This window comes from Larimichthys crocea, chromosome XXIII, assembly GCF_000972845.2.
Source record: "Larimichthys crocea isolate SSNF chromosome XXIII, L_crocea_2.0, whole genome shotgun sequence".
NCBI classification, from domain to species: domain Eukaryota; kingdom Metazoa; phylum Chordata; class Actinopteri; family Sciaenidae; genus Larimichthys; species Larimichthys crocea.
Genome location: NC_040033.1, coordinates 2,405,927 through 2,429,308, shown reverse-complemented (window position 1 = coordinate 2,429,308; position 23,382 = coordinate 2,405,927). Strand labels below are relative to the sequence as shown.

Sequence of the window (23,382 nt, the reverse complement as noted above, 5' to 3'; positions counted from 1 at the left end):
GATTCAACTATGTGCTCTCTGGCCCTCGCGGCTGAAGTCCAACCCCTCTCATCTGACAGAGCGGAAACTATGTTGGAACAAGCTGCAGGATTCAGGAGTGAAGCGCTGTGTGATTTTCTGGAGAGTCCACAACTGCAGACTGGATACTCTGGGGTCAGTTCCTCTGTTTACTATGTAGATCTGATATAAGTTTTAATTTAAACATTTGGCAAACACGGTGATATCCATTTAATTACTGAAGCATAAACTCTGGGTTGAAGTTTGCCCAAACAAAATCATGTAAACATAGGGTTCAAAAAACATACCAAGTGTGTGGTCAGAAAACTGTTAGTCTCAGCCATTAACAGCCACAAACAATTCTGCTTTAAAGACCACACCGTCCATGAGAGGTGTGTCATATAACGTCACCACCATAATAAAAAAGGAGAGAATCTTGTTTGTAAACGACTTTCTTAATTCAATCCCTATTCAGAATAGATTTCATAGTAATTTCCTTCATAAATGAAAAGCAACAATAATTTAAGAGGGCGCGTTTTAACAAACGCTTTTTAACAGATTTTTCCTGAACTGCAAAAATGACTCCACAGAACCTAATTTTATGTTCAAACATAACTTACATTCATAAAGTTGTTGTTAAAGCCATTTTTTTTGTGGTCCCATAATTTTAGAATTTAGATAATTTATTTGCTTGATGAGACATCCTAAATTATGGTTTGTTTAAGTATCAGAACAATAATAAGCTGGCACCTAGCCCAGCTAGTATCAAGAATAGTCCATCTTGAATTGTATAATGAATTTATTAGCTGTTCTGATTAACTCAGACTTGAACAAGAGGTGGGACTGTGTGACTGAAGAGCTCCTGTTGGTCTGAAAAGACAGATTGATCAAGCTTAACAAGGATAACAATCTTTGACCTCATGGTTAGTTTTTGTCTATGGACAATGTGTATGCATTGATAACAACAACAATCATTTGACCACGTAGGAAAAGAGTCACTCAAGCCTTTTATTTTTTTTAAATAGAGCCCTGTAACTGGCACAGCCGTTTATATAGGAAAAGGACACGGAAGTCTGTGAAGTCTCTTTTGTTCATATTTTCATCTTTGTGTTAAATTTAGCTGCAGTCACAAAGACGTGTTTCTTAAAGAAAACTGTAGAAAAAGTCTTCTGTTAGTTGTTAAAGTAATGAATGTTTATGATGTTGGTAAATTGTCACATCTGTATACTGGAGATCCTCTGAACTCATATTTGTTTTATATTGATCAAGTTATTTGCTGAAATGAAAATATTTTTCTAGTTTCTTGTTGATCAAAGTTTTTTACAATGATGTCTGATTATTGATATTTAACCTTCAGAACACACACACATTGAGAGACCGAGATAGATCAGTATCATAGGATCATACAGACTTGTCTGAGATCAGCAGTTATTAGTGTTGACTTATGGTTATTAATGTGTGCTGACCATTTGGATGATTTCTGTAGATGGCTTGACATTTATGAGATGATGTCACGTCATACTATCCATTTTATCTACATTATTTATTTTTATTCAGATTGTGGCGCTGCAGTTTTGTCAGAGATCAGCTGTGCTTCTCTGGCCTCAGCTCTGAAGTCCAAACCCCTCCCATCTGACAGAGCTGAGCCTGAGTGGAAACAAGCTGCAGGATTCAGGAGTGAAGCTGCTTGTGATTTTCTGAAGAGTCCACACTCAGACTGGAGCTCTGAGGTCAGTTACAGCATTTTTTAACTTTCTTTAACTTGTATGAGATTATTTTTTGTTTATTATTATTATATATTTTACTACATGATGTGAAAGTTGTGGTACACTAAACTGCAGACATCAGGCTGATATTATACTGATCCACACTGAGTATCTGAATGCTAAAGTCTATTTTTTCTTCTGTTGTTTAGTCCATTAACTGTGGCAGAGCAATGTTGAGCTGCACATTTAAACCCTGAATATAACAAGAAAAATACACTGGATATTCACTGTGAACTCTTAAAGTTTTAACTCGTATTCCTCATCATGTTCTTGTTGAAATAAATCATAATACAAAATAAATAAATAAAAAATAATGTATTTCAACTCAAACTACATTTTAAACCTTCTTCACTTTTCAGATGATTAAACATTGATGATTTCAACATGTCTTCTAAAGTTACATCATTTATTCTTTATTCAGGTTGTGGCGGCGCAGTTTGTCAGAGATCAGCTGTGCTTCTCTGGCCTCAGCTCTGAAGTCCCACCCCTCCATCTGACAGAGCTGGACTTGACTGAGAAAACACCTGCAGCATCAGATGTAAGCTGCTGTGTCATTTTCAGGAGAGTCCACACTGCAGTCTGCAGGACTCTGAGGTCAGTAGAGGGTTGGAGTCAGTCCCATGCTGGTCTCAGCAGTATTGTACTAAACACAGTTAGTATCAAAGCACAGACCAGTATTTCCTGTAAACCTCGACCTTCTCAGTTGTTGCTTCCTCAGTGAAGCTGGTGAGAGGAGAACGGTGACAGGCTTCAGGATTGGACAGAAAGACAGAGAGAGAGAGAACAGTCAGCCAATCAGATGAGCCAGAAGCTCGTTGTGATCATGTGTTTGAGTTGATGTGAAGACGACTGTTGTTGTTGTGTTCATGTCTACGGAAATAAGCTCTGATACAGCTGACAGCATCACAAGAGTACAGAGACAGTGATCCTCATTCATCAAACTGTCAGACCATCAGATCTGATCTCAAAGTGTTTGTTCTCTCATTTCAAACACAAAGAACTGATCAGTTCATCTTTGTCACAGCTCCAGATCAGTCTGACTGAAGCCTGCAAAGAACCATCATTACATTTAGTGACCATGTGGTCTTTGCACAGAGCAACCCTGCTGAGCCAAATGTGACTAGAACCTAACACAGTAAATCCATCATAAAGTGGCAGTGAATGCCTCTGTGTTCTGCATAATGATGCGTTCGGACTGTCAGTACGTTATTTCCACTGTGTGCTTCAGTGAATGTGCAAGAGTCAACAGACTTGATGCTCAAAGTCGCCTGCAGGTCTGTGACGTTCACTCCAACACGTTAACATGAGAGCTGACAGGAAGCGGGCTACGCTACAACGCCGCTTCCACTTGTGGTCTGAACAGGACTGAAGTCCTGCTGGGTCTTTATACTGGATGTGCGGCATCACTGACTGACAGCTATGAAGGGAGTTCTTGGAAACACTGATCATGACTTCTGTTGTCTTGTCTCTTCTCTCACAGTGGCGAGTATAAATGGTGCGAGTGAGGATCAGCTGAGTCCTGATGATCCAGAGAGTTGAAGCAGCAGCATCAGCTCGGACTGGGCCATGTTTACTGGGAGGTGGAGTGGAAGGAGAGCTTCATCCAGCAGAGACTGACAGAGGGAATCCAACAATGTGGAGATGACTGTCAGTGCTGCAGTCTGAAACTGCTCTGAGATCAGCTCAATTCAAGTCCACCATCATCCTGTGTGTTTCCTCTGGACTGCTCTGCTGCTGCTCTGTCACTATTTCACTATTTTTTTTTTTGTTGTTTTTTTGTTTGTAATATGAGAATTGGAAGTAAATTTCCATCTGATATTTAAATTCATTTGGAAGTTTGTTCTGTGTTTGCTCAATTGCAGAAAAAGATTATTGAGAAAAAAACAAAATCCGATATCATCGACCTAACTGCTCTTACAAAGTAATCAGCGACTTCAGACTAAATAGAATCAAATAAGGTCTCAGTTAATGTCCCTCCTAGACCAAAGGCACGTGGTTTAATTGGCCAGTGTTATCTTCATCAGTCGTCTTAAAAAGTGGTGGGATTTCTGACTGCTCTGTTAAAGCGCTTCAAACCTGTGCACTGGCTTCCGGTAACTCTAGAAACTATTTTAGGTCCTCCTCCGTATATTCAAAACCCTCAATGAGCCAGCAGCAAGCTACATTGCTTAACTCCCTTGTTAACTATTTGTCTTGAAGAACCTGCGATCATCTGCTGTGGTTTAAAGTTACCAGCAACAGCTAAAGAAAAATAAGGGATGGCAACCGTTAGTCATTCCCAACCTGAAACTAAGGAGCACACTGCCTAGAGATATCAGGGAAGCCAGCTCAAGAAATAATTTTAGTTAAATACTTCAAAATGATCGCTTCACTTTTCCTGTAAGGCCTGAACTCACTTTCTGCACTTTGCTTCTTGCTTCTAACGTATTGTAAATGGATTTTTTAACTGAAGTTGATGCTTTCTGTGTTCTTCAGTTTGTTACTGTTCATTATCATTCAGGTGTGTAAAAAGAGGTTTGGCGTCCGATCACCCAACTTGAGACCTCTAGGAGAATGATTGACTTATCTGGATGCTTTTTTATTTGGGTTGCACACCTCCATAGTTTTGGTCCGGTTTTTAAGAACTAGTGATGTGTCAGTTGGAACGAGCCGGTTCAAAGAATAATTTCTATGCTGAGGTTTTTAATAGGTTTATCTGCTTTGTGTAGGCAGATGTGTTGATTATATGATTGTGGTGCGCAGCATTCTCCTCTATGTTCAAGATGAAATGGATGGCCAACAACGTCAATCTAAATGATTAGAAATGTACTTCGAAGTATTCTCACATGTAACGACCTTGTAATAAGTCTGCACGTCCCTGTTTATGTTAATATAAAGCACTAAATACACCACATACATATGTAGTGATGGAAATGGAATGCTACTGCTGGGAATTACTGTCATACTAAAAGTACATGTTTAATATGCATATCATTGAAATAATGCATCACATGCTCTTTTGATCTTTTATTCATGAAATATTAATATAGAAACATTTGGACCTGTAAAATATATATCATGTGTGTGTCTATTAAATAGTATGATATATGTACATTTAAAGAATCTCATGTAAATAATTAATTAGGTTTGGAATACCTGTATTAATCTGTAATTGTGGTACCTACTTATGTACCATGTGCAGAGGGCCTGGAAGGAAACTCACACGTCCAGGTTGAAGTACTGTCTTGCCATGATTACAGTAACGGAGTACTGAAAAACACAGCAGTTGGAGATGACAGTCTGTTTCCCGGCCAAAGACACAAGGTTAGCAAAGATCAAATGTTTTTAAGGAGGCCCATAACAGTGCTCCCGTTGTCATACACCAGGCGTCCTAATGTGGGCCTAAACCCAATATGTCTCCCAGTACGGCCTGTGAATGTGTATGAACACCTTCATCCAAACAGCTAAGAGGCTGGTTGTGTGGGGTATGTGTGTGTGTGTATATATGTATTTATATATGGGTTCACGTGTAAGATAAAGTTAGGCCTTTAATTGTCCAGAAACCCTCATGTCAACACACATGTAGGATGTGTGGTATTATAGGACACAGATTAAATGTTAAATATAAATATTTTCAATATTTATAATCATCACAGTAACAGTTGTTACACCACATTAGTAGCTTGTAACACTCAGCATTAGAAAAAGTACATAGGTTGGTTTGGGGCTTACATACGAGTAAAACATTTTATAATCATCACTTTAAAAGTTAATACGTTGTTTTTGGTGGCGCTTTTTGTGTTCCCAGATATATTAGTGTGTGTGTAATGGTGTAATAAGAGACATTAAATTAAAAACTTTGTAGAAAGGCGCTTTAATGAAGTTCGTCCCTTTCCTGTATGTAGTGTTACGGGCAGATCTGCCCACATCCAATATGGTGGCGACGTTCGACGTACCGATTCAGCGCTCAATGCGGCGTCTATGTTATGTGGCTGTGGTATATATGTCTAAGGTATATGTTGTCTATGTATAGTGTCATGTATTGTTCAGTATTTGTGTATATGTGTTATGAGTATGTCCTATGTATATTGTCTTGTATATATTCTATGTAATATATGTCTGATGTAGAGTCTAGTTATATGTCTATGTAGTATATTTCTGTATATGTGTCTTGTATATTGTCTATGTATATATTTGTCTATGTATATGTGTTCTATGTATAGTATGTGTCCTATGTATAATGTATGTATCTATGTATATAGCAGTATAGTCCCTATGTATATGAGTGTCTAGGATATAATTAGGTTATGTGATGTATATATGTCTATGCCACGCGGGGTTACCTAGTCCAGCAGCCAATCAGAGGCTACGCAAGCCACACTCAGCCAGACTTCAGCCAGAGAATCGAGGGCCGCTGCGTGTTAAAAGAGGAGAGAAAACAGGAGGAAAACCTGGAGTTTACCTGTGAAAAGGAGAAAAAAAGTCGGTTTACCCACTGGAGTCCAGAGCTGAGAGTGAACTGAAGTGAATAATGGTGCAATATTTATGTTTTTATTATTATTTTATGTTTACATTGTGGTTATCATTTCATGCTGATGTTAATATATATTAAAGAGGAAGTGTTTACATTTTCCTAATGCCATTTAAAGGGAAAAATATAGTAATTTCATATGTTGTGATGAATGTAACATATTTTATTTGTTCTATGTAATTTATTGAAGGCATCTAGTTACGTCAACTGAGTTTAAAGTTACTAGAGGGTAATTTTTGGTGCATTCCTCTTTTCATGAATAGGCCTATATAGTGTAAGAGTAAAAATCACACTTCTTTTAATACCCTCTGAGTCTTTACTCGAAATGTGTATCTGTTTATTTTATTATCACATGGTTCTGATATGGTTATGATAAATGATATTTTGAATGCTAATGGTTCTTACCGCAGGTATTAGAGACCCCTGTTCACATGAACAGCAGGTAAATGGGTGAGCACTTAATGTTTAGTTCTCATAAATGATCTTAAGACTTAAGACTGAATGTTGTACAACGAAAACAGAGATTTGAATACAGATGAAAGTTCATGTTGGAAAGAGATGTAAAGGCGTGCATCTTTGACATAATATCCCTATGATGCATCTGAGAACAATGGTGCTGATGTAAATTTTCTGACCCTGTCTATAGGTCAGGTTTTTTTTGGAGGACTGAATGTGGTTCAGACCACTTCCGCCGAAACCGAGGGCGAGGAGATCCACGTACACACCCATTCACACAAACATACACACTTTCATTACACTACAAGGATCCTGGGAACAGGTGAACTGCAGTAACACTACAACAACAAAAACCTGAAAAAACTTTTTTAGATTAGGGCCCCAACGGACACTTTTTCATTTTCTAGTGTGGGCACTACTTTTTTATTTTTCTAAATGTTTGGGTAATTTTGGATTCTGTAAAAATTAAAGAGGAGCTACTAACTGTTTATTCTCGTGTCTGTCTCCTTATTTGTCTCAGACCGTGGCTCCTGTCGAATTTAGTATCTTCTAATTCTGGTCCACCTTCCATATTAATCAATTAGTTATTATTTGTAATTCAGTTTATACAAAATTGGTTACACACACTGCATATATAAGTTTGTTATAATTCAAATGTTTCTATATTAATATTCATGAATAAAGAAGATCAAAACAGATGCATGTGATGCATATTCAATGATATGCAGATAAAAACATGTACTTTTAAGTATGACAGTACTTCCCAGCAGTAGATTCCATTCCATCACTACATATGTATGTGGTGGATGTAGTGATTTATATTAACATAACAGGAACAGCTGCAGACTTATTTACAGGAGTACAATGTGAAAAATACTTTAGAAGTACATTTCTTATCATTTAGATTGACATTGTTGGCCATCCATTTCAACTTGAACATAGTAGAACTGCTGGCACCAATCTCATAATCAAACACTGCTGCACAAAGCAGATAAACCTATAAAACCTTCAGCATAGAAATTATTCTTTGAACCGGCTCGTCGCAACTGACACATCACTAGTTCTTACCCGGACAAACTGTGGAGGTGGCAACCAAATAACAAGCATCCAGAGTTTGTTGATCGGAAGGCCAAACCCTTTTACACACTGAATGAATGAAAGTTAACAAAATGAATACACAGAAAGCATCAACTCAGTTAAAACCATTAAAATAAGTGAGAAGCAAAGTGCAGAAAGGAGTTTCGGGCCTGTATCAGGAAAGTGAAGCGATCATTTTGAAGTATTTTAACTAAAATATTAGGAGCTGCTTCTCCTCTGATATCTTCTAGGCAGTGTGCTCCTTAGTTTCAGGTTGGAATTGACAAAGGTTGCATCCCTGATTTTCCTTTAGCTGTTGTTGTAAATAAACCAGCAGCAGATGATCGCAGTGTTCTACAAGACAAATAGTTAACTAGGGAGTTAGCAATGTAGCTTGCTGCGGCTCATTGGGGGTTTGAATATAAGGAGGAAGGACCTTAAAATCAGTTCTAGATGTTACAGGAAGCCAGTGCACATGTGAAGCGCTTTAACACAGAGACAGTCAGAAATACCAGCCAACTTTTTAAGACGACTGATGAAGATAACACGGCCAATTAAACACTGTGCTTTGGTCTAGGAGGACATTAACTGAGACCTATTTTTGATTCTAATTTGAGCCTGAAGTCGCTGATTACTTTAGTAAGAGCAGTTTAGGTCAGATGATATCATGGTTTTTGTTTTTTTTCTGCAATAATAGAAACTGTCACGATGTGAGCAACAAGAACAAACTTCAAAAGGAATTTGAAATATAACATGGAAATTTACTGCAATTCCTCAATTATACAAACAAAAAAACAAAGCAAAAAAAAATCAGTTGAAATAAGTGACAGAGCAGCAGCAGAGCAGTCCAGAGAAACCACAGAGATGATGGTGGACTTGATTGAGCTGATCTCAGAGCAGTCAGACTGCAGCACTGACAGCATCTCCATCCCACTATTGGATTCCTCCGTCAGTCTCTCGCTGCGATAAAGCTTCCTCTCCACCCCCACTCCCATAACATGGCCCAGTCAGAGCTGATGCTGCTGCTGTCAACCTCTCTGGATCATCAGGCTCAGCTGATCCTCACTCAATAATATGACTTCCATCTGATGAGAGAAGCAGACAGACAACAACAGAAGTCATGAATCAGTGTTTACAGAGACTCCTTCATCAGCTGTCAGTCAGTGATGCAGCACATCCAGTATAAAGACAAGCAGGACTTCAGTCCTGTTCAGACACAAGTGGAGCGGCTGGGGAGCGTAGCCAGCTTCCTGTCAGCTCTCATGTTAACGTGTTGGAGTGAAGCTCACAGATGCAGAGACTTTGAGCATATCAGTCTGTTGACTCTGCTCCACATTTCACTGAAGCACACAGTGGAAATAAAGTACTGACAGTCCCTGAACGCATCATTACTGCAGAAACAGAGAGACATTCACTGCTCACTTTAATGATGGATTTACTGCTGTTAGAGTTCAGTCACATTTGGACTTCACAGCGAGGTTCTGCTCTGTGCAAAGACCACATGGTCACTAAATGTAATGATGGTTCTTTGCGAGCCTTCAGTCAGACGATCTGAGAGCTGTGACAAAGATGAACTGATCAGTTTTTTAGTGTGAAATGAGAGAACAACACTTTGAGATCAGATCGGATGTTCTGACAGTTTGATGAATGAGGATCACGTCTCTTGTACATCTTGTGATGCTGTCAGCTGTAATCAGCTTTATTTCCTGTAGACATGACACAACAACAACAGTCGTCTTCACAATCAACTCAAACACATGAATCACAACGAACGAGCTCCTGGCTCATCTGATTGGCTGACTGTTCTCTCTCTCTCTGTCTTTCTGTCCAATCCTGAAGCCTGTCACCGTTCTCCTCTCACAGCTTCACTGAGGAAAGCAACAACTGAGAAGGTCGGAGGTTTACAGGAAATACTGATCTGTGCTTGTCGCTTTGATACTAACTGTGTTAGTACAATACGGCTGAGACCAGCATGGGACTGACTCAACCCTCTACTGACTCTGACCCAGAGTCTGCAGACTGCAGTGTGGACTCTCCGTGAAAAATGACACAAGCACTTTACATCTGAATGCTCAGCTTGTTTCCAGTCCAAGTCCAGTCGCAGCTCTGTCAGATTGGAGGGTTTGGACTTCAGAGCTGAGGCCAGAGAAGCACAGCTGATCTTTGACAAACTGCAGCGCCACAACCTGAATGAAGAATAAATGATGTAACTTTAGAAGACAATGTTTGAAATCATTCAATGTTTAATCATCTGAAGAAGCTGAAGAAGGTTTAAAATATAGTTTAGTTGAAATACATTATTTTTTGTATTTATTTATTTTGTATTATGATTATTTCAAAAAGAACATGATGAGGAATACGAGTTAAAACTTTAAGAGGTTCACATTGAATTATCCAGTGTAGATTTTTCTTGTTATATTCAGGTTTAAATGTGCAGCTCAACATTGCTCTGCCACATTAATGGACTAACAACAGAAGAAAAAATAGACTTTAGCATTCAGAACTCAGTGTGGATCAGTATAATATCAGCCTGATGTCTGCAGTTTTAGGTAACCACAACTTTCACATCATGTTAGATAATATGATAATAAATACATTAAAAAAATCTCAGCACAAAGTTAAAAATGAAATCAGTGTTTGAAACTGTTAAATAGATATATCAGATATATAAGTAACGGAGAACGTACCTCAGAGACTCCAGTCTGCATGTGGACCTCAGAAAATCACACAGCAGCTTCACTCCTGAATCCTGCAGCTGTTGCCACTCAGGCTCAGCTCTGTCAGATGGGAGGGGTTGGACTTCAGAGCTGAGGCCAGAGAAGCACAGCTGATCTCTGACAAACTGCAGCGCCACAATCTGAATAAATAATAAATAATGTAGATAAAAATGGAGTAGAGTGACATCATCATAATGTCAGCCTTCTACAGAAATCATCATAATGTCAGCCTTCTACAGAAATCATCCAAATGTCAGCACAACATTCATACAACCATTAATGTCAACACAGATTAATAACATGCTGCTGATCTCAGACAAGTCTGTATTGATCCTATGATACTGATCTATCTCTGTCTCTCAATGTTTGTGTGTGTTCTGAAGGTTAAATATCAATAATCAGACATCATTTGTAAAAACACTTTGAAATCAACAGAAACTAGAGAAATATTTTCAATTTCAGCAAATAAACTTGATCAATATAAAACAAATATGAGTTCAGAGGATCTCCAGTATACAGATGTGACAATTTACCAACAATCATAAACATTCATTTACTTTAACAACTAACAGAAGACTGTTTCTACAGTTTCTTTAAGAAACACGTCTTTGGTGACTGCAGACTAAATTTAACACAAAGATGAAAATATGAACAAAAGAGACTTCACGACTTCCGTGTCCTTTTCCTATATAAACTGCTGTGCCAGGTTACAGGGCTCTATTTAAAAAAAATAAAGTCTTGAGTGACTCGTTTTCCTAAACATGAGGTCAAAGATTGTTAATCCTGTTAATCTTGCATCAATCTGTCTGTTTAGACAAAAATCTAAATTCTAAAATTGTTGAGCACAAAAAAATGGCTTCAACAACAATTTTATAAATGTTAGTTATGTATGAACATAAATTAAATTCTGTTGGAGTCATTTTTGAGTTCAGGAAAATCTGTAAAAGAGTTAACGAGTTAATTATGTTGCTTTCATTTATGAAGGAAATTAATATGAAATCTATTCTGAATAGGGATAAATTAAGAAAGTTGTTCAAACAGATTCTGTCATTTTTATTATGTGGTGACGTATATGACACACGTCTCATGGACAGAGGGCTTTAAAGAAGAATTGTTTGTGGCTGTTAAATGGCTGAAGAGTAACAGTTTTCTGACCACACACTTGGTATGTTTATGAACCATATGTTTAATTTATTTTGTTTTGGCAAACTCAACCAGAGTTTATAATACAATAAATGACATCACAGTGTTTGACTGTTAAATAAATATATCAGATCTATAATAGTAACAGAGAACTGACCTCAGAGTCTTCAGTCTGCAGTGTGGACTCTCCAGAAAATCACACAGCAGCTTCACTCCTGAATCCTGCAGGTTGTTGTTGCTCACGTTCAAGTATCTCAGATGGGAGGGGTTGGACTTCAGAGCTGAGGCCAGAGAAGCACAGCTGATCTCTGACAAACTGCAGCTCAACAATCTGAATAAAGAATAAATGATGTCAACACAGATGAATACAATACTTCTGATGTCACTCAAGTGTGGAATAATTTGAATATATCAAATCAGAAATGTTTCACTGTAACTGTTTATTATTTATATCAGGACCTTTTTACTGTATTTGGTCTCTCAGTAGGTACATGTCATCAAAGCAGAGGCCTGCAATGTTTCATCAAGTTTCATCAGTCTCAGTCAGATAAATGACTCTGGTAACCACGTTACAACAGATTTTTCTTTTTCAGCTTATTTATGAAAATACTTGAGACAGACCTTGAATCTTACTTTGTAGTGATGTTTTGTCCTGTGTTAAGCTGCTGTTTATCACTTTTAGCTCTGGTTTAATGCACACCACACCAAAGCACGTGAGGGTTGTCTGTAGCCATATCAGCTTCTGACATCATGAAGATCATCACAGTTCCTCACTTCACCTTTATTGAACTAACCTGTCTGTTTCTTCCTCTGTTAACAAAGAAGCTCAAACTCTCTGCAGCCTGTTTTAACTGTGCCCTTCTTATCCCTCACACATTCTCCAGCCTCACAAGTACTGACATCATCTTCACTGACTGATGGACCACTGAAAAACAGTCCTATCAAACATTTTATTACATTTTTCAATTTCATCAGATTTTCGCTTAGGCAAATCTTGAAAAATGAAATAGAATCAGTGAACTGACCTCAGAGCCTCCAGTTTACAGTTTGGACTCTCCAGTCCAGCAGACAGTGTCTTCACTCCTGAATCCTGCAGCTTGTTGTGACTCAGGTCCAGCTCTGTCAGGTGGGAGGGGTTGGATTTCAGAGCTGAGGCCACGACTTCACAGTGAGTCTCTGAGAGTCCACACTCAGAAAGTCTGTCATGAAACATATTACAAAACATGTTATGATGAAATCAGACCTCAGCACAACATACTCAGAGGTTTTGAAACAACAATCTTTGTTTGGTATGATCAGCACTTTATGGTGGCTAATGTTCATTAATGTAAGCAAACTTTACATGGAAATGGTTAATTATAGTGTAATTGTTGCATTTGTGTATAATTCAGTATCCATTGCTGAGATCAATAAGAATCATTCTTTATTAGAATTTATTTAAGTTGCAGTTGTTTTGCATTATTTCATTTATTTCACTTGGAAGCTGAAAAATCTACATTTGTACACTCACAGCATTTGAAACAACTCAAGAACATCTGTGTCAAAAAACATCTGTCATACAATGTTTGCAACAAACAAGTGGAACACTATTTTAAAAAGAATTTTGTAGTGTGAATATCTGAAGATCTAAACTAATAATCTACACTGATTTTATAATGTGAATCACATCTGGACTTACACAGCCTTTCTGCAGTTCCTCACAGCTGGAATCAGTCTCAGTCGTCCCTGGTCTGATGTGTTGTACGTCTTCAGGTTCAGCTCATTCAGAACCTCCTCTGACATCTGCAGCATGTAGGCCAGAGCTGAGCAGTGGATCTCAGAGAGTTTCTTCTCTGATCTTTTCCTTGACTTCAGGAATTCTTGGATCTCCTGATGGACTGAGTCATTGTTCATCTCCATCAGACAGTGGAAGATGTTGATGCTTCTGTCAGGAGAGATATCATCACTGTTCATCTCCTTCAGGTTGTTGATGGCTGTCTTGATGCTTCTTGAACTGGTCTTTGTCTGACCCAGCAGGCCTCCTAACAGTCTCTGGTTAGACTCCAGAGAGAGGCCATGAAGGAAGCGAACAAACAGGTCCAGGTGACCATTTTTACTTTCAAGGGATTTCTCCATGACTTTCTTCAGGAACACATCCAGAGATGGGTGATGGCTATCAATGTTTCCAAAAAAAATTGAGACTTTCTCTTGGAAAGACTTTGGTTTTGAGTCCCTGTCATCCTTTCTCAGGAAGTCCTCCACTACCTTTGTGTTCTTGTTGGTGTAACAGTGGAACAGGTAGACTGCAGCCAGAAACTCCTGAACGCTCAGATGAACAAAGCTGTAGACTGTTTTCTGGAAGATCACACTCTCTCTTTTGAAGATCTGTGTACAAACTCCTGAGTACACCGAGGCCTCTGTGACATCCAGACCACACTGCTCCAGGTCTTCTTGGTAGAACATGATGTTTCCTTTCTCCAGCTGTTCAAACGCCAGCCTCCCCAGCTTCAGAAGAACTTCCCTGTCAGCCTCCGTCAGCTCCTGTGGACTCGTCTCATGTCCTTCATCGTACTTCTTCTTCTTCTTCTTTGTCTGAACCAGCAGGAAGTGTGAGTACATGTCAGTCAGGGTCTTGGGCAGCTCTCCTCTCTGGTCTGTAGTCAACATGTGGTCCAGAACTGTAGCAGTGATCCAGCAGAAGACTGGGATCAGACACATGATGTGGAGGGTCCTGGAGGTCTTGATGTGTGAGATGATTCTGCTGGACAGATCTTCATCACTGACTCTCCTCCTGAAGTACTCCTCCTTCTGAGCGTCAGTGAAGCCTCGTACTTCTGTTACCCTGTCAACACATTTAGGAGGGATCTGATTGGCTGCTGCAGGTCTGGAAGTTATCCAGATGAGAGCCGAGGGAAGCAGATTCCCCTTGATGAGGCTTGTCAACAGCACGCTGACTGATGACTCCTGTGTGACATCAGACACGAGCTCTTTGTTGTTGAAATCCAGTGAAAGTCTGCTTTCATCCAGGCCGTCAAAGATGAACAGAAGTTTACAGACAGCGAGCTCCTCTGCTGTGACCTTCTGTAATGTTGGATGGAAAACATGGAGCAGCTTGAGAAGACTGAACTGCTCATCTTTGATCAGGTTCAGCTCCCTGAACGAGAGCAGAACCACCAGACTGACATCTTGGTTCTCCGAGCCCTCTGCCCAGTCCAGAGTGAACTTCAGCACTGAGAAGGTTTTTCCAACGCCAGCGACGCCGTTGGTCAGAACGACTCTGATGTGTCTCTGTTGGTCAGGTAAGGCTTTAAAGATGTCGTGGCACTTGATGGGAGTGTCATGGAGGGTCTCCATCTTGGAAGCTGTCTCAAGCTGCCTCACCTCATGTTGGGTGTTAACCTCTTCACTCTGTCCCTCTGTGATGTAGAGCTCAGTGTAGATCCTGTTGAGGAGGGTTCCACTTCCTGTTTCATCACTTCCTTCAGTCACATGTTCACATCTCATTTTCTGACTGACCTTATATTTATCTAAAACCTCCTGCAGACCAGCACTCACTAAAGAAGAGAAAAAGTGTGAGACAAAACAATTGTTAATATGCTGATTCATTTCAGAAACAATAAAAAAATATATCAATATAAGAATATTTATGGAAGTAAAAGTTTTGAAGTCCAGTTTTGGTTGAACTGTTCCTTCCTCCCTGTAATATTTAAACCGATCCACTGATAAAATAATACAAAATCTGTTCATGTCTTGATATTTAGACCTGTTTCTTTTTAACAGCACGACTAACAAAGTTCTGTCAGTCTTCGTGACATAAAAACTTGTGATTATTCAAATCTGATTCAAGTCCAATCAAATCAGATTTTATTTGTATAGCCCAAAGTCACAAAGTACATTTGCCTCTGAGGGCTTTACAATCTGTACAGGGAGTGACACCCTCTGTCTTTAGCCTTACCCTCGGTTTGTGGAGAGACAGAGAGAGACTTTTTCATGCATTTTTTTTTCATGTGACTGCATCAACCAATACCGTGTCTGACTAGGCATAACCCTGAAAGAGACAGACAGAGAGGGAAGGGCAGAGAGGGGGAGTCCCCCGGCAGTCTAATCCTATAGCAGCATAACCTAACTATAAGCCTTATCAAAAAGGAAAGTCTTAAGTCTACTCTTAAAGGTGTTGACCGTGTCTGCCTATGGAACCCCGAATGGTAGTTTGTTCCACAGAAGAGGAGCCTGATAGCTGAAAGCTCTGGCTCCCAATCTACTTTTAGAAACTATAGGAACCACAAGGAACCCAGCATCCTGGGAGCACAGTGTTCTAGAGGGGTAGTAAGGTATTATGAGCTCTTTTAGATACGATGGTGCCTGACCATGAAAAGCTTTGTATGTAAGGAAGAAGAGTTTTTAAATTCTATTCTAGATTTAATAGGCAGCCAATGCAAGGAAGCCAAAATGGGGGAGATGTGATCTCTGATCTTGGTTCCTGTCAGAACACGTGCAGCAGCATTCTGAATTAACTGCAAAGTCCTAAGAGGCTTATTGGAGCAGCCTGATAACTAGTAGTTACATCAGTCCCACCAGGATTTTGCGGGCCTTTTTTTAAATAGTTGCAGCCTAAAATGCCTGATGTTGCATGAGGTTTTCTAAAAAAATTGCAGTGAAAGTTGCGGTCCTTTTTACATTTTTGTTGCGATTTTGTTGTGGGAGGAAGTGAAAGTTGCGATAAGTTGTGATTCGACAGTCGCGCCGGGGTTTGGGGGATGGAGGAAATGTGCCTGGCGGGGGCCCTGACCCGCCGAGTTGAATCCCCCGGACAGACTCCCCGGACCCCACCCGTTTACCTCTCAACAGTTTCACTGTTCACTTTTTATATCCTTAAGGCATGCTTGGAGTTTAGTTAACTGATTGCTATCTATCTATCTATCGATCTATCGATCTATCGATCGATCTATCGATATTGTTATGGAGAAAGTCATACAGCTGATTGGCTACACCTTTCTCAAGTATCTTAGAGAGAAAGGGAAGGTTTGATATCGGTCTGTAATTGGCTAAAACCTCTGGATCTAGAGTGGGCTTTTTAAGGTTTATTTACAGCTACTTTAAAAGGACTGTGGTACATATCCTGATAATAAAGACAGATTAATCGTATCCAATAAAGAAGGGCTAACTAGAGGTAAAACATCCTTGAGCAGCCTGGTTGGGATGGGGTCTAAGAGACAGGTTGACGGCTTAGATGAAGAAATGATTAAAGTTATTTGATGAAGGTCGATGGGAGAAAAAGAGTCTAAATACATATCAGGTTTTACAGCTGTTTCAAAACTTGCTGTATCAGAATGCAGATCAGTGCCTGTTGAGGCCAAGAGGTGATGAATGTTGTCTCTAATAGTTATAATTTAACAATCAATTTTAACAATCGAATCTCAAGAAGTCATTACTAGTTAGACCTGAAGAAATAGATGGTTCAGTAGAGCTGTGGCTCTCTGTTAGCCTGGCTACAGTGCTGAAGAGAAACCTGGGGTTGTTCTCATTCTCCTCTATTAATGAAGAGTAATAGGCTGCATTACGGAGAGCCTTCCTGTATGTTTTAAGATTATCTTGCCAGAATAAACGAGATTCTTCCAGTTTAGTGGCACGGCATTTGCGTTCAGATTTACGTGCCTCTTGCTTTAAGTTACGAGTCTGCTGGCTATACCATGGTGCTAACCTCCTTTGTTTAATTATCTTCTTTTTCAGAGGTGCAATAGAGTCTAGAGTTGTCCGTAATGAGCCTGTAATACTATCAACAAGATGGTCTATTTGTGAGTGGCTAAAGGAAGTAGACAAGTCCTCTGTTACAGTTAGACATGGCATTGAATTCAATGCTGAAGGAATCACTTCCTTAAATTTGGCTACAGCACTATCAGATAAACATCTGCTGTAGGAATTTCTGCACAAAGGCTTGTAGTCCAGTAATATGAACTCAACGGTTATAAAAAAAAAGGTCAGACAGAAGATGATTCAGTGGAAAGACTATTAGATAATCAATTTCAATGCCATATGAGAGAACAAGATCAAGAGTGTGGTTCAGACAATGAGTCGGTTTATTTACACTCTGACAGAAACCGATTGAATAAAGAGATAAACGCAGTACTAAGACTATCATTTTGGTTGTCCACATGAATGTTAAAATCACCTACAATAATTACTTTATCTGTTTTAAGGTTCAAGCCTGATGCAAATTCAGATAAAAATTCAGAGTAAGGACCTGGAGCTCGATATACGGTAACAAATAAAATTGGCTGCAATGTTTTCCAGTTTGGTTGAGTGAGGAAGAACCGGACTTCCAAATGAATTATAATTTAGTTTAGGTTTAGGATTTATTAATAGAGTCAAATATGGCTCCAACTCCACCACCTCGACCAGCACTTCGAGGAATATGAGTATTTCAATGACTGGGAGGAGTGGATTAATTGTCACTGGTATTTGTCTACTGTGCTGTGAATGGCTCAAGCTCATCCTACACCCAGGACATGGTCAAACCAAACACCACAGCCTGTCCATGACGCTCTGCTACTTCCAATCAGCTTGTTACTCCCTCATGACGAGGGGACCAGCTACTACTCAACAAAATCACAACTGTTCACTGTCCTGAATCTACAACGGTGGAACGAGCTGACCACTCACATCAGGACAGCAGAAACTGTACACATCTTCAGCCTGAACACTCAAAAACTAAATGTAGCATTTGAAGCCGTTCAGCTTATTTGATGAAGTTGATGTATTTCAGTGACTCTTGCAGTTTTTAGGATGAAATGCAGCAGATTACATGTTTAAGATCTACAGTCTTACTTTGTACAGTGCTGGTCTGACTGACTGTCTGCAGTCCAGGTCTTGTTCTGGATCTTTCCTCCACAGGAACATGACTCCTCTTCCTCTCTCTGTGAAGACATTTCTTTATAAATAAAATGATTTGTTGATTGTTGTTGAAAAATATCAAGATTTGTCCGACACTGTTGAGAAGCTCAGATGTTCACAGAGGACAGTAAATATGTTGTTATTTTAAATTCAGTTTTCAGTCTGTAATGAAAATGATTTGATTTCAACTCTCCTGCTTTCATAAACTTTAATTAACAGCTATATTTATATATATAAATCTTTGAGCATTTTATCTTCATCCTCAATGCATCATCTTCATCAGGTCAGTTTACAGTAAAAACAGTCTCTTACTTTGTGTCTGAGGGTCCAGGTTCATCACTGAAGTTCATCGGATAACCTTTGGACTGGTCACTCTTCATAGACAGACAGCTGGATACTGGAGACTCTGCTCTCTGTCTGTTGGACTGAACTCTGCAAACACCAACATGTTTTTATTCATATCACATGAATCCATGATTAATTATCCAATTAAAGTCATTCAGGAAACTCTAAACACACAAACTGCTGCTGATGAGGTTACTTAAAAGCCTGTATAATTCCTCTTAGATCAGATTACAACTCTTCTAGGTGACCTGACTGTTATCACAGATACAAAGAGGAAGACAACACAAATGATTTCTCAGTGCCACAATAAGTTTGTTAAATTTTAGATAGCAATTGCATTTTGTTAAAAGATTAATATAGGACCACTTAAATTAAAAATATGTAGTCATGTAAATGATTTAGCAGCAGTTCTCTTACTTTGTGTCTAAGGGTCCAAGTTCAATTCTGAAGTTCATTGGATAACCTTTGGACTGGTCACTCTTCATAGACAGACAGCTGGATGCTGGAGACTCTGGTCTCTGTCTGTTGGACTGAACTCTGCAAACACCAACATGTTTTTATTCATATCACATGAATCCATGATAAATTCTCTGATAAAAGCAATTTAGGAAGCTCTGAATACACAATCATGATTCCTCTATGTCATAATATGTTTGTTAAATCTTAGTTAAAAAATACACTTTGGTGGAAAATGTAATATAGGGGCACAGAAACAGACAAAATGGCATCAAAAATTATTCAAATAAATGAGTTAGTAGAAATTCTCTTACTTTGTGTCTGAGGGTCCAGGTTCATCACTGAACTTTGGAGGATGACCTCTGGACCGGTCACTCTTCATAGACAGACAGCTGGATACTGCAGACTCTGCTCTGTCCTCCTCTTCCTCCTCACAATCAATCATCTTCTGTCTTCAGTCAGTCTGAGAGGTGAAACAATAACACTGACTGTGATCTCAGAACACAAGAATCAAGAAAAACAGGTTTGTTCAAGAGTCACAAACAAGTCAAACAAGACTGAGAGAACAGAAACACACACACAGCTACACACACGTATATATATTAAGTATTGTGTACAGGATAAAACAGTCAGACGTTCACCTGGTCAGGTTTCTTTAAATCTCTGCTTGTTTTCTTGGTTTCAGCAGGTTTAATGTGAATTATTCAGCCAATCACAACTTTATGTTGACAAAAGAATCAAAGTGTTGAGTTCATTCAAACATTTCTTTCCTCTACAGTCCACAGAGAGAAAGCTGATTCAGAGACAGTAAAAGAATAAAAATGTTGGATTAACACTCACCCTGCCTCAGCCTTCACTTTTCCTCCGTCTGCCGGTCCACTTAAAATGGAGTGTCCTCCCTGTTCACATCAACCTTGATCAGATGTGAGTGTTGCTCCTCCTCTCTCCATTTACAGGAAACCAGGTGAGTTTTCTGTGTGTGTGTGTGTGTGTGTTTAACACAGGTGTTTATGAGTGTCTCTCATGGTGTCAACAGACTGATTAAAATGAGTTTTGATGAAATGAGGTAAATAATTGTTTTGTTTCAGTTTGAACAAGTGTTTAAACTAAACTGACTAAATCAGGAGCTTCACATTTTTAATCACTCATATTTTTGGGGATGAAACATTGATTCTTTGTGACTCAATAATCTGAACTGAAGGTCCATTTAACACATTTTGTTACATTATATTTGTTCATGTTAATTTCTGTTTTGTGTCAGAGTTTTGAGTTAGACTAATGTCTGCAGGAAACCAGCCTGTTTTCAATGACAGCATGTAGATTACAGTGCATGTTTACACACAAGCAGAAGATTTATCAATGTATGAGCTCGATAATTCATATTTTTCAGACAATAATCAAAACTTTTCTCTGTTCCCAATACTTTATTTTGCCAACAATACAAATCAAAATAACTCTTTCCAGAATTAAATTATGGACTTGGTGAGATAAAAAGTGCTACAAACACTTGAACGCACCACAGCAGAACAAGAAGACAGCTGTCCCTGTGTGATGCATGAAATACTGTACCTGCATACAAATAGACCATTTATTATATCACAGCACCAAATGCACATATTACAAAGGCATATGTAACCCGGTTAAAAACATGAAGTAAAAAGTGATGGTACAGTATCATTCAGTATTAAAATCATATAACAGTGAGATAAAAAGGTGAAATTCATTTTAAAAGTCATGATAAAAATGTTCAAAGCAGTTTAGAAATGATTGTGTTTATGTTTGATGTAAAGACAATGTGTTTCTGAAAAGTGTCTGAAGCAGCATTTATGGGGTTAATAGTGATCGTCAAGTCTCAGGTGTTTGAAAGAGAGTGAGCGTGATTCAGAGATTTCCTGAGTTCATTTGGGAGCTAGAAGTGCACAAACCAGTGTGTAACTTGTGTGTCTTAGGACTGTTTGCAACGACAACCAGTAAGGAGAGTGACAAGCTGCATCTTGAGAAACGGGAGGAATTTCTACACGGAGTTCAAAGACTGTTGTCCGTTTGGGTGCCACTGCAAATGCCAGTATAGGACCGAGTCAGTTCATTACAAGTGGACAGATAATTCTTGAGGTTAAACTTTGACTCCCTCTCAGTTGAACTGCTTGAGGGTTTTGCTGCTGTTTGAGGACAGAGAAGAGACCCAGACAAGAGCGTGGAGCAACCAGGACTTCCCTCGTGAGTTTTCCATCAACGTGGACCACCATCAACCTGACGGAGCACGTGTTGAGATGCTGAGCGAGGCTGAATCTGCACCTGGGACTGAGGAAGGACGCGACACACCCAGAAATTCAGGTGCGTTCATTTGATTCTGCTCGGTGGAGTGAACCGGACATTAATTTTGGGCCACAACGCGAACCCAAGCAAGCGCAACAGGCCTGCAACGGTGCATTTTGAGTCCATGATCGTTTTAGTGCCGGCTTTAGATTGCATAAGGTGTGTGTGGGCCCACATATAATGGTTTACTACGTGACTTTGAGTTGGTAAACTATGAACTAGTATTTTTAAAAGAAGATAATATTTCAAACTGAGTTAATCAGCGGTTAAAAACATTTGATAACTATCTTAAAAGTAAACGCAAAGCCCTTCCCTAAGCAATACAGCTACTAAGGGGAGCGCTACACATACTTAGAATACTATACAACTGCTTCAATACCAAGTAATACCTGTGATGTCATAATAACAGCCCACTAGATGGGCGCTAAAGCCAACTGAAAAAGTTTCAAAACCGTTTCATTGTTTTCTATCTGCTCTGGAAGTCCAAATTTAAAAGCAAATACAAATATTTATATTGAATTTTCTGTTTTATGACTTTTTATTTCTGAGCATTTTTCTCATCCACTCCTTGTATAATGTGCAACTTATAAGTCTGTGAGCTTTTTAAAATGTGTGCATTTCATTGCTGTTTCGATCCAACTTGTATTTGTGAAGTCTGCTGATATTCTGTGATTTTCACTATGGACGACCTCTTTGCACTTCCATGTCATCAGTTCATTCCATTGTTTTGTTGTCACTATAGTTACTTTAGCAGATAAATGTTTTAAAGACAAATATGTGATCAGTTTAAAGAATAAAAACTAGCCACCATTATCAGCTGATCTTAGTCCGTACAGTGGTTTAGCACTCACACAAGAAAGGTTTTTAGTTCAAACCAACACCAGTGTGGGGATTCTGTGGTGGAGTTTTGCATGTGTCCCTGTTGTCTTGTGAAGGCTCGTGTTTTGTGTATCAGCTTCCGTCTATCAGCTTCTCCCTCGCACACTTTAAAGACATGCAGGTGAAGTTGGTGAGCATAGTGGTGAATGTGAGTGTGAATGGTTGTTTGTCTCTTTGGTGTCAGCCCGTGATGAACTGCGGACCTGTCTACGGTGGACCACGGTGTACGTGTGGCAAGCTGTAGGGACATGTCGCCGGAACCGGGAGAGCGAATGCGGGTGGTCCAGGACTCTCTTAACGGTGGAGCCTCTTTGCTGCTGTTGAGGAAGGTGTCATAAACACATTCACAGCAGTAACTGGGAAGACAATTATGTGTTTAGGCCAATTAGAGAGCCTGGGGATTGACAACGGGAGCACTGTTTATGGGGCCTAAAAAAACATTGATCTTTGCTAACAATTGGTCTTTAGGCCAGGAAAACAGCCTGTCAGCTCCAGCTGCTGTGTTTCATACTCCCGTACTGGTACATGGAGACAGTAACTTTCAATCTGTCAAAAAACCGAAACTCCGGTCAGCCTGCCCATGAAGTCAACCGCAATGGTGAAATCAACTTGAAAATTGGTACTCACGCTCACTATTTACAACCGTTACCCCTAACCATGCTGCTAAAGGAACCGGGGGCAGAAAGTGGGCGTCGTACTAGATGATCCTCCAAAACTTTTCTTTTAACATCTATACATCTTATTCTTTCTATCGTAAATTCTTTCTAGGGATCATCTTTTCTTTCTCGGAGCACATTTCCTCCTTTTTCCTCCGTAGCGAAGGGGTCTGTCGCTAGGCATTGTACATAAC

General features: G+C 39.3%; 2 protein-coding genes across 2 annotated transcripts in view; one reads left to right on the top strand and one right to left on the bottom strand.

The window, feature by feature from the left end:
- Positions 1–23,382, top strand: part of LOC109137098 (proline-rich extensin-like protein EPR1) — a 28,207-nt gene that overhangs the window by 3,577 nt on the left and 1,248 nt on the right. The window lies entirely within an intron of this gene.
- On the bottom strand, positions 13,341–20,194 carry LOC109137747 (NLR family CARD domain-containing protein 3). Its single transcript, XM_027274294.1, has 6 exons — positions 19,979–20,194; positions 19,652–19,800; positions 19,299–19,418; positions 18,849–18,968; positions 18,471–18,559; positions 13,341–15,199 (listed from the first exon to the last, which is right to left on the bottom strand). The coding sequence occupies exons 2-6, from the start codon at positions 19,780–19,782 to the stop codon at positions 13,341–13,343; spliced, it is 2,319 nt and encodes a 772-aa protein (XP_027130095.1). The 5' UTR covers positions 19,783–19,800; positions 19,979–20,194.